A 19,205-nucleotide genomic window follows, 5' to 3' on the forward strand; every position below is an offset into this window, starting at 1 on the left:
ATGTAAATAGGTGTGGTTAGGTTCCAGGAAAAATTTTTTTGCAAGACAAAAGACATTATATACATATACAGTATACGTTTTAAACAAACAATGTAATACAGGTATAAGTTTTAAACAATTTTAAACAAAATTTAATACTGTACTCAGCAATGAAGACTGTGAAGTTTGGTTGAGGTGGTGGAGTCAGAGGGTGAAAGAGGGTGGATCGTCTTGATGTTCTTTCCAAAGTGCTGGGGGGTGCTCAACCCCCAGCTCTGCCCCAAGCCAGCCCCCGCTCCACCCCACCTTGCCTCTTCCTGCCCCTGATCCATCCTCTCCCCACAAGCGTCCACGTCTTCCCTCCTTCCCCCTAGCCTCCTCAATGCCGTGAAACAGCTGATTGCTGCGGGCGGGAGGCTGAAGCCTCGCCCTTCATCCCCGCGCCTCTCACCTGCAGCAATCAGCCGTTTTGTGGCGTTCAGGAGGCTGGGGGGGGGAGAGGAAGGGTGTGGTGCGCAGCCTCCCCCTTCCCTCTCCGTGTCTCCCGCCTGCAGCAATCAGCTGTTTGGGGCGTTCGGGGGGGTGGGGGGATGCTGCATGCCGCATCCTCACTCCTTCCCCCTCCTCGAGCCTCCTGAATGGCGTGAAACAGCTGATTGCTGCAGGTGGGAGGCGCAGGGAAGGAGGGGGAGTTGCTGATCTGCAAGGCCACTGGCATGCGGGAGGCACTGGGGGAGGTGGAGGGGCACTGATAGGGGCCTAAGCGACGTAACAACAAAATAGCATTAACTGAGACGAAGTTAAGTGAGGAGTTACTGTACCTTTGTTTTAATATATACTGTGCATGTGAAACTTGGTTATTGAATGCTTTGAAAATGGATCTAGTATGAACTAAGGTAACTTCTGTAAGGTCTAAGTCTAAGAGCAGCTATAGCTGGTTGATTTTGTATTTTTACATATTAGAATGTTATAAATAGTGTTTTAGGACTGAATTTACTCAAAGAAAAAATACTCTCTGCGATAAGAGGGTATCTCTTTATCTAGTACTTTTCTAAGGTTTCTGTATCAGACAGAAACAAATTAAAATTACATTTTATTATTATGGATATTTCTTTTATGACAACATACCTAGATAATTATACTGAACCTCCCTCATTCTCTTTTATTGCACATTTACCTTTTCACTTTCCGTGTCTAAGGCAGATGTTGCTTCATCCAGTAATAAAATTTTAGGATCTCGTATGATGGCCCGAGCTATAGCAATGCGTTGCTTTTGCCCACGAGAGAGCTGGGATCCCTGAGCCCCAACTTTAGTTTCATATTTCTGAAAAATATACAATAGGGGAAATTTTATTCCTAAATGCACATGTCTGCAATTACAATAATGGATAAACTGGGAGAATATTGTGGTGCCCTGTGGGGAGTGGGCCATAAGTCTCCTTTCTGTTTGCTTACGCTGTTTGCTTCCTCTCCTTTCTGTTTGGTTACACTGGAACCTTTCCTTTCTGTCTCCTATCAGACTTTGAAATTTTGAAAATATTGCTTTCTTATGGTTATTAAATTTTTAAAGTATTTGCCCAACAGCAGGGGGGAAAAATCAAACCCCAAATCCCCGTAAAATAAATCATGACAAAAACAACATTATGCCATTCCTCTCCCCCCAGATCTGTGAAAATAAAAAGATAAGTGTTGGCACATGAAAAGGTCTAGTTTGCTTTGGTGAGAAATCTCATTCCAAGGAATACCTTGCCTTTCTCAGCTGTCTTTTGTAGTCCCGCTATTTAGGCCCCATCATAGCTTTTGTTTAGTTTTGGTTTTTAGTTTTTTACTGTCCTTGCAAATATACTTACATGTGGAAGGGACATGACAAAGTCATCCAGCTGGGCCTTCTTTGCTGCTTCTATAACTTCTTTCATAGTGATCTCTTTGCTGTTATCACCATATTTAATATTATCAGCAATACTACAGTCAAATAACACAGGCTCCTGAGACACTATTCCAATTTTAGATCTAAGAAACTGTATATTTACTTTCTTGGTATCACGGCCATCTATTAACTACCAGTAAAAAAGACAAAATATGATATATCATGTCAGACTTGCAACATACAAAGAATGAATAGCTTTTGCTGAAACAAAATAGTCACAACAAGGCTTTAAATAATACAGCTTTGTAAAATAAAGTCTTCACAACATCACACTACTGTAAGTAGATAGAATAAGAATACTGTTTAGATTTATTTTTAGCAAATCAATATATATTGGGTGTGTCTCTGATCCAGCAAAGTACTTAAACCTATGCTTAACATTAGGCATGTGAATAAACCTGCTGAAGTCAACTGGACTGTTTACACACTGAAAGTTAAGCACATCCTTGAGTGTTTTGCGCAACCAAGAACTCTTTGATTACTCCAATTATTTTTTTTTCAAATGGAAAAGAAAAACAAGCTAAATTGTACCTACAAGGGGAGAAGATTTCTGATAGCAGCACGCTCTTTAATCTAGCAGACAAAGGCATCATAGACCCAATAGCTAGAAGTTGAAGCTAGATGAATTCAGACTAGACATAGATGCACATTTTTAGCAGTGTGGGGAATTAACCATGGAACAATTTACTTAGGGATGTGGTGGATTCTTAGGCACTCACAATTTTTAAATCAGAATTCATTTTAAGAGAGGTTCTCTTACTCAGACGGAAGTTATGGGCTTGATACAGGAATTACTGGGTGAAATTCTATGACCTGTGTTATACAGGAGATCAGACTAAATGATTGCAAGGGTCCCTTCTGGCCTTGAAATCTATGGATTTATACAAGTCCAAGGCAGTAACAGTATAGTCCACATTCTCTGAGTGGCAAGCAACAGGCACAAAATATTTGTATGCCCATTGTGACTACAGAACTACAGTAGGCCAAATGCTAAAGTCTTTACTCACGGCCATGTGCATTGTAAGCAGATTTCACAACTGATAGTATGATACATGGACCTTAATTGCTCAGTTCTTACTCAGGCAAAGCTCCTGCTGATTTCAATGAGGATTTTGCCTACAAGAAGACTGAGCAAAAACCGAGGTCCAGCTCATTCCAGGAGGATCTTCTTGAAGAGAAAGTCTCACTTTCCCTCCCTAGCCCTCTCAGATGTCTCTACACTTGGCCTATGCTCAGGGCGGGCTCTAGGATTTTTGCCACCCCAAGCAAAAAAATGTTTGGCCGCCCCGCTTTTTTTTAGTGCCCTCCCCCACCCCCAGCTCTGCCCCAACTCCGCCCCTTCCAACCCTTCCCCAAATCCGCGGCCCCACCTCCTCCCCCGGGCATGCCGTATTTCCCACCCCCCATTGCTTCCTGCGGCTCCTCCCTGGCCTTAGCTCACCTCCCCTCCGCCTGCTTCCCTGAACACGCCGCCACTCCGCTTCTCCCCCCTCCCTCTCAGGCGAGGCAGAGGCAGCATGTTCAGGGGAGCAGGCAGAGAGGAGGTGAGCGAGGGTCGAGGGGAGTGCAGGAAGTAACAGGGGGGTAGAGGAACCGCTCCCCACCCCAGTTCACCTCTGCTCCACCACTGCCACCTGCCCCAAGTGTGCCACCACTTGGCTTCTCCTCCCTCCCTCCCAGGCTTGCCACGCAAAACAGCTGTTTCACGCGCAGCAAGCCTGGGAGGGAGTGGGGAGAAGTAAAGCGGTGGCAGCATGCTCAGGGGAGCAGGCAGAGGCGGAGCAGAGGCGAGCTGGGGCAGCGGGGGCACATTTCTATGGACGGCATGGCCGGCGCCAGAATGCCGCTCCTAGAAATGTGCCGCCCCAAGCATCTGCTTGTTTTGCTGGTGCCTAGAGCTGGCCCTGGCTATGTGGATTCTGAGGGGCAGGAGGGTGTCAAAAAGGGAAGGTGCTGCTCTCCCTGACACCAATCCCATCTGTGTGCCTGGATTTCTGCATAGAGATGTATCACCTCCTTCTAGGGGCTCTCTGTGACTGTTACTGAGCATCAGCAGAGAGAACCAGCCAAGGTTCACCAACTTAGGTTACATCATTGGAGAACTTTAGACTGTAAATTTGAGGAAAGATCAAGAGAGCTACACCCTATTGTGGATGGTGTGAAAAGCCACTGAAGTGATCCTCAGCTGTGCAAATGTTACTCTTTGGTAAAATCTCCTGTGTAACATTGGAGAAGAACTTTCGAGTCTGAAGATTTCTGCAGCTGGCAAGCAGTAAAACTATCCAAGTAGAAAAGCTGCTTACCACACATCCTTTCTCAGGGTCATAAAAGCGCTCCAGAAGCTGGACGCTAGTACTTTTGCCACATCCACTACTTCCAACAAATGCAAGTGTCTGCGCAGGTTTAACAGACACTGAGAGGCCGTTCAAAACTTGGATGTTAGGCCGAGAAGGATACGTGAACCTGCAGTTGATAAATTCAATGCTTCCCTTGAAATTGTCCTGGTGAAAAAGTGAGAAAGTGCTGAGAACTGAATTCTAAAGATTGACAAAACTCCTCACATTAAATATGATTCTTGTTTCCAATATTAGTTTTTGTGAGTGACTTAAATGCTTGTGAAATAACCCTGGAGACTGAGGAACATGAAGACTGACTGGCTTGACTGTCCTGTGACAGGCCAGAGCTATGCTGCTGTATTCATTTTATCAATGCAAACTTCCCCACACTGCACTGCAAATAGCCTAAACATAGAAGGGGACCAACTTTTGAGCTGACAAGGTAGTTAATTCTCCAGCTCCATTCAGAAGTTATGATTGCCCACAGAGGTGCTAATTAATGCCAAATCTGATGGTGTTTCTGTGATGTGCTCATACAAGAACCAGAAGACTATAAACATGGTTAGCGACTGAACCCATCTGGATTTAAATCACTGTTGTAGAGGCAGAAGAAAATCTCATTATCCAGTGAATCCATCCGGCTCCCAACTCTCAGATCAGTTATTAAAATGTATTCTCCATTTATTGATCCTCCGGGTGAAATTTCTGGTAGACTGGGAATAATTTGACTGCTTTCTCATGCTTACATTATAGTACATAGCTCAGTACTTCCCAAAAGGCAAGGATATCTAGCAAGTATTCTGATGTCACCTTACTTTGCTCACAAACAGAGGTATATATGGAATAGTCCATAATTACTGGGGTTTCAATACCTATATCACTGGGCTGAATAATGACATTTCCTGCATTGCTCATCTCTACTCTTACCCATTTTTCCCCTCCATCACTATAAACATCAATTTGGGGAACCCGATCCACCAGTTGAAAAAAACGTGCAGCAGATATTTTTGCTTTAGCATAGTTTGGAGTATAAGAAGAAGCTCTTCCCAAAGCAGTTCCACTGGTCACAATAGCTGAGATCACTCTGCAGTCAAGGAGGAAAGCATTTAGTTTGTGGGTTACGTACATTTGTGAATTTTATTGTAAACAACATATTTCTATAGCAGAGTATATGGCTATCTGCAAGTATCTTCTTACCTAAACACATAGCTATAATGAAGTCCTTCATTCTCCACCAAAAACCCCCCATATCGATAAGAGACCGAATTGGCTATGAACACTATACATTGGGCAAAGCCAAAACAGAGTCCATAAACATTTGCTTTACTGATTGCAGCTCTGTATGGGATTTCCAGATGTTCTTCATATGCTTCAATAAATTTTCTCTCCTTCCCTATTCCAGCTACAGTCCTAATGTTAGAGAGGGCTTCACTAGAAATCTGAAGAAAAAAAATAGGTTATAGGTAAAACATTTAAGAATCACTCCGAAAAAGTGGGAAAAGACCTTCTCTTTATCCCACGTTTCAGTGAGAGGGCAATAGGATTGTTGGCAAATTATAGAAACTAATGATGTACAAATTGGTTCAGATACAATAAGAACGGATGCAAACCTCAAAGAGGACTTTTTCTGAAGTCAACCCTCCTCAGACTAAGCTACTGCAAAACATTCATACTGAAGATGGCCTTGCTTGGGGTCTTACACATGGGTGAATTTCACTTTGTATATGTCACTGGCACCACTATTCCTTAATAATAGAATGTGTCCAACTCCAAAGAGGTTGTTCTGGCAGACCCCCTCATCAGCTGAAACATGGCCTTCTTCAACTTCCCCTGCTGATATTGTGTTGTGCTGGGAGATCTGTGTCCTGCTGAATGTAGGACTAGGGATTTGTAACATGTATCTAAGTGTGACCATGGGCTTGTCAATGGCATTTTAGGCAGCAATCTCTAGCTAAACTGAGCAACACCGAATATGCCATAATGCTAAATATTTTTAAATATATGGCCCTGTGGGAATGTTGGTGTTAATCATAGATGAAAAATGGTTATTTTCTTGTTTGCACATTTTTAAGAATGTTTTTATTTCAATTGTTTTGTTTCTGTGTTTTTCTTACACCAGTGGTCTTGGAGGAAAGGGTGATGATAGTCTCCAGTTCTCTTTCTTCAGAGTCTTAACCTTTAATAAATTAAAGGCAGCTGAATTTACTACTTAATCTTTTCCATTGATACCTTGCCAGTTCATGTTCAAGAAAAGTGGCTAGTTGGAACATACAGATGAGGGTAAAATCCTGGCTGCACTGAAGCCAATGGGAAAACTCCCATCAACTTCGGTGGAACCAGGATTTCAGCCAGAGGGTAGATATGGAGTAATCCCTTGTCTGACTGCGTGTACAATCTATTGTATAATAGTATAATGCAGTGTAGGAAGCTGGTATCCATTCCCCATTGTCTTTTTCTCTGCTTTGGAAACTTTTTTGAGTTGCCTGTTAAGTGTCAGGATTAGGATCTAGTTTTGTTGTTTGTAAAGTTTGTCTCAACCCACAGTGGAGCTATATTTTCATCAGTAAAATCAGCATACAGAGTTTATGCTATACCAGCTTATTGCTTCATCCCATTTGTCCTGTGTGTTTTAATTCACAGGTTTGTCATGTTTAAATGTACTTGCTGTTTGCCTTGCCATTTGTAATGGCTCAGTCTGTTTTGCCTTCTCTTGTCTATAGATATTCCTACTAAATTTTGTTTCATTGCCTATGAAACCTTTCTGCATGCAGCATAGAGGAGGTGACCTGAATATGAATACTTAAAAATGATTTAGGTCAATTTTCCATTACATTTTTTCCAGGCCAGTGTGTAGAATTAGTCCTGGAGCATTAGCATGTACCTTGAAGGAGTGAATAAATAGGCCTTGAGAGCTTGAGTGTTCAGTCTATGTTTTTCTATATTTTAAAATGGCAGAGAAGCAATTGTAGAAAAGACTTAAACAAACCCTCTTGTATTTGGACAGTAGGCTGCTGAATAAATTTGAAAATATCACTAGACATAATCAGTCATTGAAGCATTGAATGCCCTTTTCTTCCTAGCCTCTGGGTCATTCCACTGAGTAATGGCTGATGCACAGGCCATTTGTCAAGTGCCTATCTCTACATCAGTTTCAAGAAGGTATTTTGATTGATCATTTGCTGTAAATAATTTATCCATTGTGGATGAGAGAATAGTCAGCATTAACTCTTCCTAGATTTTGGGTGTCTTTGTTTGAACTAGTGTTATCAACGTCATGAGATGTTAATTATCTTAATTCATGTTGTACACAGGCATGTGATTTTTTTTTTTTTAGTTTTCCTAGAATTCTGTTAACATATAAGGATAATCTAAATTTGTAGCTCTGATTAATTTCTACAGTTTAATTTATTTAGACCGCATATCCCTGTTTGTCTGACAAATTGTTTGGCCTCAGTCCCAGAGAAGGAAGAATTGTGCTGTATAACTCTGCCAGCAAGCCTACATCTGTGAAAAAATCATTCCATAATCTCTTTTTTTCTCTGCATAAGGGGGAAAAAGGAAGTCTGCACAATTACTAAATGAGGAGTGTTTCTAATACCATGACCTCCAACTGTTGCCATTTTCTTGATGCAGATCAGTATTTGCACTGTTATACCAAGTACGTTTTAAAATGGATCCAGTTCTGGCTATTGGCAACATGTGGCTGGCAGCATCAGTGACAGATTTTAAGACAAAAAAGAAAAGGAGTACTTGTGGCACCTTAGAGACTAACAAATTTATTTGAGCATATTTGCATCCAATGAAGTGAGCTGTAGCTCATGAAAGCTTATGCTCAAATAAATTTGTTAGTCTCTAAGGTGCCACAAGTACTTCTTTTCTTTTTTGCGAATACAGACTAACACAGCTACTACTCTGAAACCAGATTTTAAGACAAGGAACCCTATGAGTAGCTGCCCTGTTCACCTCCATTTCTGTCTAGGGATGGGGAGAAAGCACAGCTGCCATTCCCTGTCTCTTCCCCACTACAACTGCTGCTACATGCACTAGAGGTCTTCCAGCAAATGCAGCTAGTGGCTTTGGCTGAGACACTCTGAGTAACTACTGATCTGATTGAGTGCCTACAACCTCTCCACAGAGACCCCTACTAAGAACCGCATGTGGAGCAGCCCCTAGATGTTCATTGCCAAAAAACCGTGGAGGTTTGCTAACTGGGAAATAGGAAGAGAATGGGAGTGGGAGCACCTGAGAGAAGGCAGATAGTCAGGGAACACTGCACACACAACTTATTCCTCCCTATGAAGGCTCTCACTCCTGTGATAGCTTGCTTAACAAACTTGACTTTTATCTATTTCCATCACACATTTTGGAGAACACATACTGCAGTTGCAATGTATGCTTTGTTTGGTATCAAAATGAGACAGCAGAGGAAGACAGCTGCATGGTACAAAAAGTCAAACCGAAAAAGTTTACATTACTCTTATAAAGGAAAGACTTTACTATGCGATGTTCTAGCTTAGAAAATCCAACTGATGTGGAAACAGTGGGCTCTAAAATCTAGCCCATCCAGTTGCAGAATACAGCTCACTATAAAAACAACCCAGCTGCCTTTAAAATCAGCAGATACTGTTTTTTGGATTAGTGCTGAAATCTAGAATGCAATGATTTCTTAATGCACATGACCATGGTTTCCTGCTGATGGGCTACAAAGAGCATCAGAGGGTGCCTTCAGATATGCATTTTAAAAACAATAAGCAATAAAAGAGACTGGAATTAAACACTCACATCTTACTGTCTGAGGTCATAGCCTTTTTGAGGAGGAAGTCACATTCCAAGTAGTAAGTACTTTTAGAGCTGGGAAAGTCTCCATGAAATGTCAGTGGCCTGATGAGCAGAAATACTGCCCCTTGTATTTCTCTGCCACTTCTATAGCATCTGAATCATTGATAATTTCAACTGCCTGAGCTATGACTGACACACACCCCTGCCCCAAATGCCTGCTAATCAAAAATTAGTTTTCAGAAAACATTACCTGCCCAGTAATTTCCATAGCTTGCTTGTCCTGTGAGGCAAATCCTGTCAACATTTTAGCCTGCACAGCTCCAGATAAGGCTAAAAAGGGCAGGAAGCACATTATAACTAGACTTAGTTTCCAGCTGAAGTAGAAAGCAATGATAATGGCCACTCCAATGTTGGTTACGGAACTGACAATCATTCCTATTTGAGATCCAGTAGCCTTAAAATAAAACAAAAGTAGATTACTGAATTGTATCTCCACAGTAACATCAATCATCATAAATGCTTCAAAAGACAATCAAATACCTTCCCATCAAACTTAGGACATTCTAGATATTAAAATAACATGGCATGGATTAGTCTGTTTAGATTGACTCCATAGGTCAGCCTAGCGGTCCTGTTTCCCATTGAAGTCAAATGAGAATTTTTGTCAAAACAAAGACTGGAGGCTCAATCTCTAAATGTTCTTCTGACCCACAGACCTTCCCCAGGACTAGTAAAGAAAAACAGTCCCTAAGAATGCTAGTAAATGTAAAGATGTAATTAGGGGTGAATTTTTACGATTTAGATGACTCCCTTTGACTTCCACGGAAGTTGTTCATGTGTCTCAGTACACGAAATCTGGCCCAAATATTTATGTGTTTTATGTATTTATTTATCTTTGAATAATAAAGAGGTGCCCATAATAAGCTCTATGAACCCTAACACATAGCTAGAAATTCCAGCACAGCAAAATTCCAGCAGCGCTAAAATAATCAACCAGGAATTCAATGAGGCACTAGCTGGCAAAGATTCAAAAAGGGATGAAACACAATTGCAGTTTATCCCTGTTTCCCTATTTCAGATAAAGTTTAAAAATACCTTTTAAATAATCTTTGTTGGTAATTTTATCTTTGCCTCATGCACTATGGGAACATTTTTCTTTCTGACAATTTTACATTTTTCTTTCTGACAATTGGTCTGTCTCAGCAGCAACAAACCTTTAACTTCACTTAATGGGAACTAAATTGTATATTTAAAAAATAATTTGTGCTCTTAAATCGTTAGGTGTGAAATTCATCACCCAGTGTGGAGTGCCAGCACCCAGTTCACTCACTACTTTACCTCTCTATTAGAACTGGCGGGGAGGGGACTGGGACTAGTGACTGTTTTGGGAGTCTCTATCCCCCCTGCGCATCATGAAAAGGGTCCCTTTGTGGGCACTGCATTGGTCAGTGGGGAGTGAGACAGGTCACAGGATCTGTTCCTACATGGATCCTCTGGCAATAACATACCACATATGTAGCACAAAGTGGCTGCAGGTGTTATGTCAGATACTTAGAGGTGGTCCTGAACTAGAACAGTTAGCTCCATAGAAATCCAGGGAAGTTGGGATATACATTCAGCTCTGAACCTGATGATTGGCCTTATACTTGCATGTACCTAAGGTTGTTTCCCCCCTACTTCATTCTGATTTACCTCACATGGATACATTAGATGAGACATTTCTATTTATGTATTTTTATGTGTTTATATATCACTCCCTAAACTGATGAGGAAATTGTCCAATCAGAAGACTTCCCTTCTTCATAGCCCTCATTTCTCTCCAGACTCAGAAGCAGTGGAGAGGCAAGTGTGGCTTATTTCTGTTAGAAAATGAAGTTGTAAAGAGGGGGAAATTCTTGAGGGCTAGCAGGAAGCAGAGACGGAGTAGACACACATTAAGCAGCAATTTGACAAGTGGATTTTTTGTTTGTTTATTTTTAAGGGAGAATTTAGAAAACCTGCCACACTATTGCCTAGCAAAGCATCTGAGCAATCTCCTGAGCAGGTCCGGTGTTCTGTAAATTCAGTAACTACACTGTTTTCTGTTTTGTGTGTGGGGAATTTGAGCTTAAGTTTTCTCTTGTCTTCCCTCCCCCCACCCCTGCACTCCTTCCTTTGTTTTAAAAGAAAAGTTAACTTTGCAAAACAAGATGTGTAAATGGTGGAGGGAAGAGAAATAAATCCTTTACCATGGACTTGTAAACTCTGATGTCTGGCAGCCAGCACTGTGAAAACCATAGTATTTAATTTGTGATAATTCAGTGTCATGAGAAGTAATAAATCACATGCAGACAGGGGGAAAAATTTTACAGGACTTGCCTTAAAAATGTTTCAAATCAAATTCACCTTAGGAGATGAGAATGGACATAAACAAATTGCCAAAATGCTAAAGGTAAAGCTTTCAAATAAATATTGTAAAATTAAAATCAATTACTTTAACTTTGCCATGGGACAATGAAGAAAAGACCTTTCTCCCCAATGAATCACTCTTTCACCTTTCCTTGTCAGCTGAGTGTGGTTGTCCAGACTTTCCCTGTTACTTGCAGCAGCAAATACCAGTGAATAAGGCATGGGTTGAGTATGGAAGTAGGAGAACCCCTTACAGGGTATCTGATACAATTTGTCAGCCTAAATGGAAACAGGTTGACAAGGGGAAGGAGCAGACCACACAGATTTAGCTGGCTGTAGCTAACCATCCCAAATGCATAGGGATATTTAACTCTTAGAAGTAGCACCAAGGATATCAAACACCAGTCTCTTGATAGGTACTGCAGGTAGATTTAAGGTGGACACTGTGCAAGCCACCAAACTGCGGAACTGCATATAGAGTCCTTATCCAGTGATATATCAGGTTAAAAGTCTAGTTCCATTTGCTCCTGCTCAAAGAAAGGAGCTATCACATCATCTTCTTCCTTGGACAGGATTTCAGATATCATCTGCAGTGCCAACAGATCCAAAGGAGTCGGGTCCCAAAGATCTCTGGACTACCAGATTCTTTGTAGATGAAATATAACCTCTCCATCCACGTGGAGGATAACTGAAAAATTTCTGAGGTGGCCCTTAATACAACCACAGACCCCAGAACTGTCAGTTTTCCCAGCAACTGGGGTTTGGTAACATGCCTACAGGAGGCAGATCCCATAGGATGGTGTGAAGTGAACCACAGGTCTCTGCATTTTCCTCTTTCTTATGATAAGGATCCAGATCTAGATCTTAGATAGAGTGCACGGAGGATAACAACAGATCCAGAGGGAGGTATAGAGACCCATCTGTCTGTGGAGACCTGTAGGGGGTTCCAGGGACAAGACATTCCTGTCTTATTATCTTTAATATCAGAAACACCTTCCTGTCTTTTCTTCCAAACATGAGATGAGGAAGACCTTGGGATCAGGGAAACATGCCTCCTTTTAGAAACCTTGTGTGACACACTTGGAACAGATACATGAACCGAGTTGAAAAGTGAATTTGTGATGACACTGTGACAGAGCTCTCTGGAACCAAGGGTTTGATCGGAATCAACAGAGGAACGGACAATGGTTCTGTCAGTTTGGACAACACTGGATCCAACATTATACACAAATCCATCTCTCTTCTCTGGAGCTGGACCTAGAGCCAATTTGGAACTGTAGCAGCCTTGTAAGACCCAATAGTTCTGATCCATGGGAACTGGCACTGCTGACAGTGGCTGCTCTGTCCCGGTGTTCTGTTTTCTTTAGTGCTGCAACAGCTGGAACTGAAGATGCTGATGGCCCCAGTTCTGACGTGCTGATCAATTCTATCTTCCTGGATCTGGAAATGGAAGTTGGAACCACAGGGTTCTGTTGGGGCCAGCTAGTTGCAAGGCACAAGCTCTGGCACCAGTGAACTGTCTTTTAACCTCTCTTCTGAAACCGGGGTGGTCACACCCTAACACATAGCCCTCAGTTTGAATATATGTAGCCTCAGGGATTTGACTGAGGAAGCTGGAGGAACCAGATCCAGCCCCAACAAGGTTTGTGGCTTCTTGGAACTTTCAGTTGCTTCGAGCCATTGGCAGTCAGAGGGGCTGAGACTGGCCTCTTAGACCTAAGGTCCAACACCTGATTGACAGAGAATCTAGTCTCAAGAGCTTCCTTTAGAAGGAGCTGCAAGGGCATCTTCCTATCCTTGCGGGCTCTGGGAGTATAGGTTCAACACACCAAATATCAAGAAGGCAAGTGTCCTTCTCCCAGATGCTTGAGGCACTGCATGCAGTCACCAGATGCTGGGAAGACAGCTGGGCAAGAAGCACGCTTCTTGAATCTCATCTCTTCAGCTTCTTGGTTGCTCCATAAATCAGAACTGGGAAAAACACTTATGAACTAATTATACTAATGAGCTAATACTAACTAGCTTAACAAGAAAGAAGCTCTGACTCTGAAGAGACACATGGTTTGAAGGAAATGAGGGGGTGAGGGTGATCAGCTCTCTAAATAACCTTGCCCTCAGAATATCTGTGTGGGGGATGCAAAAGAACTCTAGCTGACACTGCTAGAAGAAAGTTCTACTACAGGGTTGCATAGTGCCCATAAGTGAGACTATGCAGAGCCACTGCAAAGAAATTTGGGTTACTAAAATAAATGTGATATTGAAAATGTATTATGTTAATCAACTTAAACAGTTTAAAGGACAACCCTCTCCCCAGCAGGAGGAGAAGCCATGGAAGTAATATGATACTGGCACTGCTCCTATGGATCTGCTTCCCACGGTGGGCAAAGGAGGTTCGTATCTCAAGTCTATAAATCTATAATGGGGGAGGGACAATAAGAAACAATGTGTCATTACTAGTAATATATAATATCACAAAAATTCAAAATGTTCTGTTATATTTTATAGGGGACAATGGATTTTGTATTGTTTTTAGCATGGCGTCAGTATAGCAGCAATAAAAATGACAGCATACTACAAAAATGCGATGAACAGTGTAAGCAGAAATTAGGTGAACCGAAAATGGTTCCCTGCTAGTTAAGACCGTAACAAAGGAAGACCAAGGGTTTTATAAAATAAGTATTAACATTTTCTCCAAGGAAAAAAGACCCACAGAACCAGAAACGAAAAGAATGACCCTAAGGGTAGTAGACCCGCTTGCAGCAACTACCACTGCAACAACCACAGAACCTATATCATGTCCAAAAGTGGAACCAGGACCAAAGAGTGGACTCACCCCTCTTTCAATATCCAGGACTTTAGATAATAATGTACAATTTATGCCTAAATCTATGGTTTTAAATTCGTTACATTGGCATATGGCAGAAATGAAATGTGTAAAAATACTGTATCTGGATTGTCCACTTCTATACCAATTGAAAGATAGGCTTCATATCAATGAGCAAATAAGGGATGCTACTGAGAGTCAAGAAACTCAATCCTCTGATAATTTTAGGACAGAAGGGTTACAAATAGGGCTGTCAAGTGATTAAAAAAATTAATCACAATTAACCATGTGATTAAAAATTAATTGAAGGGTTTAAAATCTATTGCTGATGTAATAATCTGGTATATGGATTTGTGTACAGGCCCAAAGTCCAGAGTTTAGTCAAGCGGTCAGAGGCCTAGCAAATAGTAATTAGCTAAGAGAAAGCAAAATAGCAAAAGCAAAGTTATTTTTTGGTTAAGATATGCCTGGTCAGCAAAACACCAGATGTTGGGGGCAATAATTGTGTCTTATTCAAAGTTGCAAATAAAACAAAGAAGCCCTGTTTCTGTTGTGTTAGTTTCTTCTGTATGGAGATGTTCTTCCCACACATCCAACCTTGAGTTTATAAAAGGTACAAGCGTGTCAGTATAAGATATGGTGTCCTCCACCTCCCTTCCCAGGAACCAATGCCTGCCTTAAACACAAACAAACACTTGAAAGACAATCTTTATTTGCCATATACTTTCACTGTTTCTTTGCTTTTACCCTTAGATATGTATCTGTTGGACAATCAAAGAAGCTACTCATTCCTATGAACCCCAAAACAGAATTCACATATATATTTTATACGAATACATTTTATTAAAGTACTAATTAAATGTTAATTTGTCAACTTGAGACCATGAGCAGAACATTACGTAACTTTAAACATTGGCTACTGTGCTATCATGTCTTGCAGCTAAACCTATCTGGGGGTGTGGGACTGCCTACCCCATCACTTTTCCCCGCCCATGAAAAATCCATATATTCCTTTGTAATCAATTGATTGACAGTGTCTCTGAGCCTAAAAAGCAAGGGGACACTCCGTCATCACTGTACGTAATAAACTCCTGTGCTTGATCTCTACACGGTGTGGATTTATGTCCTTTATTAATCATGATTGTCAGGGTTCCCTCCCCACTCTGAACTCTAGGGTGCAGACATGGGGACCCCATGAAAGACCCTCCTAAGCTATTTCTACCAGCTTAGGTTAAAAACTCCCCAGACACAAATTCTCCCTTGTACCTTGGGTTTAAGAAACGCTGCCACCACCAAGTGATTTAACAAAGAACCAGGGAAAGGATCACTTGGAGTTCCTCGTCCCCCAGAAATCCCCCCAAGCCCTTACACCCCCTTTCCTGGGGGAGACTTGAGAATAATATCCTAACCAATTGGTTACAAAATGATCAAAGACCCAAACCTCTGGGTCTTGGAACAATGGAAAAATCAGTCAGGTTCTTAAAAGAAGGATTTTATTTAAAGAAAAAGGTAAAAGAATCACCTCTGTAAAATCAGGATGATAAATACTTTACAGGGTAATCAGATTCAAAACACAGAGGATTTACCTCTAGGCAAAACTTTAAAGTTACAAAAAAACGAAGATAAACCTCCCTCTAGCAAAGGGAAAATTCACAAGAAAAACAAAAGAAACTAATCCGCCTTGCCTGGCTTATCTATACTGTTTGTAATATTGGAGACTTGGATCACGATGGGTTGGAGAAGATGGATTTCCATCTGGCCCCTCTCAGTCCCAAGAGAGAACCCCCACACAAAACAAAAAGCACAAACAAAACCTTCCCCCCTCCCAAGATTTGAAAGTATTCTCTTTCCCCATTGGTCCAGTTGGTCAGGTGCTAACCTGGTTAGCTGAGCTTCTTAACCCCTTACAGGTAAGGAGGAATTCTAGGCTACTTTTAGCTGTATGTGTTTAGCTATATGGTTGTATGACTAATCACACTGTTGAAAAATATTAGAATACCATTTATTTAAATATTTTTGGGTGTCTTCTACATTTTCAAATATATTGATTTCAAATTACAAACAGAATACAAAGTGTACAGTGCTCACTTTATATTTATTTGATTATAATATTTGCACTGTAAAAAACAAAAATAGTATTTTTCAATTCACTGAATACAAATACTTTAGTGCAATCTCCTTATCATGAAAGTTGAACTTACAAATGTAGAATTATGTACAAAAATAATTGCATTCAAAAATAAAATAATGTAAAACTTTAGAGCTGCAAGTCCACTCAGTCCTACTTCTTGTCAGCCAATCACTCAGACAAACAAGTTTGTTTACATTGTCAGGAGATAATGCTGCCTGCTTCTTGTTTACAATGTCACCTGAAAGTGAGAACAAGCATTTGCATGGCAGTGTGGTAGCTGGCGTTGCAAGGTATTTACATGTCAGATGCACTAAAGATTCATATGTCACCTTCATGCTTCAGCCACCATTCCAGAGGACGTGCATGCATGCGGATGATGGGTTCTGCTTGATAATGATCCAAAGCAGTGCGGACTGATACATGTTCATTTTCATCATCTGAGTCAGATGTCACCAGCAGAAGATTGATTTTCTTTTTTTGGTGGCTCAGGTTCTATAGTTTCTACATTGTAGTGTTGCTCTTTTAAAACTTCTGAAAGCATGCTCTACACCTCATCCCTCTCAGATTTTGGAAGGGACTTCAGATTTTTAATCCTTCGGTCAAGTGCCGTAGCTATCTTTAAAAATCTCACATTGGTACCTTCTTTGCATTTTGTCAAATCTGCAGTGAAAGTGTTCTTAAAATGAACAACATGTGTTTGGTCATCATCCGAGACTGCTATAACATGAAACATATGGCAGAATGCAGGTAACATACAGAGCAGGGGACATACAATTCTCCTGCAAGGAGTTGCATCACAAAATTTAATTAACACATTTTTTTTATGAGTGTCATCAACATGGAAGCATGTCCTCTAGAATGGTGGCTGAGCACGAGGGGCATACAAATGTTTAGCATATCTGGCACGTAAATACCTTGCAATGCCAGCTACAAAAGTGCCATGTGTATGCCTGTTCTCTCTTTCAGATAACATTGTAAATAAGAAGCAGGCAACATTATCTCCCAAAAATGTAAACAAAATTGTTTGTCTTAATGATTGGCTGAACAAGAAGTAGGACTGAGTGGACTTGTAGGCTCTAAAATTTTACATTGTTTTGTTTTTGAGTGCAGTTATTTGTAAAATGCACTTTCACAATAAAGAGATTGCCCTAGAGTACTTCTATGAAAAATACTATTTCTTTTGTTTATCATTTTTACAACGCAAATATTTGTATTAAAAAATAATATGAAGTGAGCACTGTACACTTTGTATTCTGTGCTGTAATTGAAATCAATATATTTGAAAATGTAGAAGAACATCCAAAAATATTAATAAATTCATTGGTATTCCACTGTTTAACAGTATGATTAAACTGCAGTTAATACAATTAAAGTTAATCGCATGTGTAAATTGATCAATCAACAGTCCTAGTTACAAAGCAAAAATAAATTAGGCCTTTTAAAATCAAGTATATCAGTTAAAATAGAGCAGATTTTCAAAACATAAAAAAGACATGTCAGCTACATTAAACACCCTGGGGCTAACAGTGTTCCACCAATGACTGATTTGAGAGTCTAGCTAATGAAGACAGGAACACTGTTAAATATGCATGACATTGCTCATTTGTTTAAACAGACAGGCAAAAGAATCAATGAATTGGTTAAAGTTAATAATAAGAAAGCAAAAAAAGTGGGAATGAAAATCATTTGTACTGCTTATGGCGGCTACGCATTGGACAGGGTAATCACTACACTAAGAAATGCTGAAGCTGGAAAGGTACCAAATCTTATTGAGAATAAACACCTAATTAAATGGTATTGTCCCAAATGTACAAAAGGAACTTCTGTGAATTGGCAATATGTTAAAGCATGTAAATAAATTCCTTTTAATACTCTTCAAAATTTGGGCTCTGTGACACCACATCCTAATCAAGGCACATGTTACTAAACAATCTTGTTGAGTGTTGGATTCTATGTATACTGTATTTACAGTATCTTTACTTTACAATAGTAAACCCAAACATAAGGCACAGTAGAAGGTTACCTAAAAACAGGAATCTACAAAGAACACCTATATCTATGTGGCTCTGCTGGTCCTTTATTAAGTAGCATAAACCTGGTGGGCACCACCTTTGGGTAGTTGCTCCTCAAAAGGACTATTAATACCTATGTAGGTGTGATGTCTTCAATATCACAATGCCTGTCTGCAGCCAGCCAGACCCAGCCTAACAAGACAGATGAGCTAGCCGCCACTGTCTCCTTTCCTGGGATACTCATCAGGTGATGACTCCCAGCAGTAAAATGGCCTACCACATTGATGGGCTGTATTATGTAGTAACAATAAAAAAAATATGTACGAAAATCTTGCATGCAATGTCACCAATCCAAATTTTTATTTTGTCTCTCATGCATGTTATATTATTGACCAAACTACAATTATTCCTGTACCAGCCTTTCAGAATGAAACTATTATTCAAAGTGAACACAACCATTACAAAAATCTTGAAAATTACGTATTATTGATCCACTGACCTTAACTATGAAAGTATTACTAGCTTGAAAAAATACCCATGTTGTTCAAATTAGCAATAACTTTGTATTCAGATGTAGAAGATTTAATATATAATGGTGACTTGGACCTAATTATGCCTACTATATAGATAGAAGTTACCTTTAAAGTATTAATTGTTTTACAAATAGTGTTAGGTTTAGTTGTGTTAATTTTGTATCGTTGCTTGCATATTTTGTTAAAACAATATAAATCCTTCCTGAATGCATTAACTAGAACTTCATATAAACACCTAATCAAGTAGTTTAGTATTGCCATGATTGATAATCTAGGTAGAAAAGGTTGGACTGTTA

General features: G+C 40.3%; 1 protein-coding gene across 1 annotated transcript in view; it reads right to left on the reverse strand.

Annotated features, from left to right (window-relative positions):
• The window catches only part of ABCB11 (ATP binding cassette subfamily B member 11), a 55,003-nt gene that overhangs the window by 2,006 nt on the left and 33,792 nt on the right, over positions 1-19,205 (reverse strand). The window contains exons 13-18 of the mRNA XM_038422443.2: positions 9,272-9,475; positions 5,440-5,681; positions 5,170-5,326; positions 4,210-4,407; positions 1,830-2,036; positions 1,157-1,303 (exon numbers count right to left, since the gene is read on the reverse strand). Coding sequence (XP_038278371.2) covers positions 1,157-1,303; positions 1,830-2,036; positions 4,210-4,407; positions 5,170-5,326; positions 5,440-5,681; positions 9,272-9,475 — 1,155 coding nt within the window. The remainder of the gene's footprint in view (positions 1-1,156; positions 1,304-1,829; positions 2,037-4,209; positions 4,408-5,169; positions 5,327-5,439; positions 5,682-9,271; positions 9,476-19,205) is intronic.

The sequence above is a fragment of the Dermochelys coriacea genome, chromosome 11 (assembly GCF_009764565.3).
Source record: "Dermochelys coriacea isolate rDerCor1 chromosome 11, rDerCor1.pri.v4, whole genome shotgun sequence".
NCBI classification, from domain to species: domain Eukaryota; kingdom Metazoa; phylum Chordata; order Testudines; family Dermochelyidae; genus Dermochelys; species Dermochelys coriacea.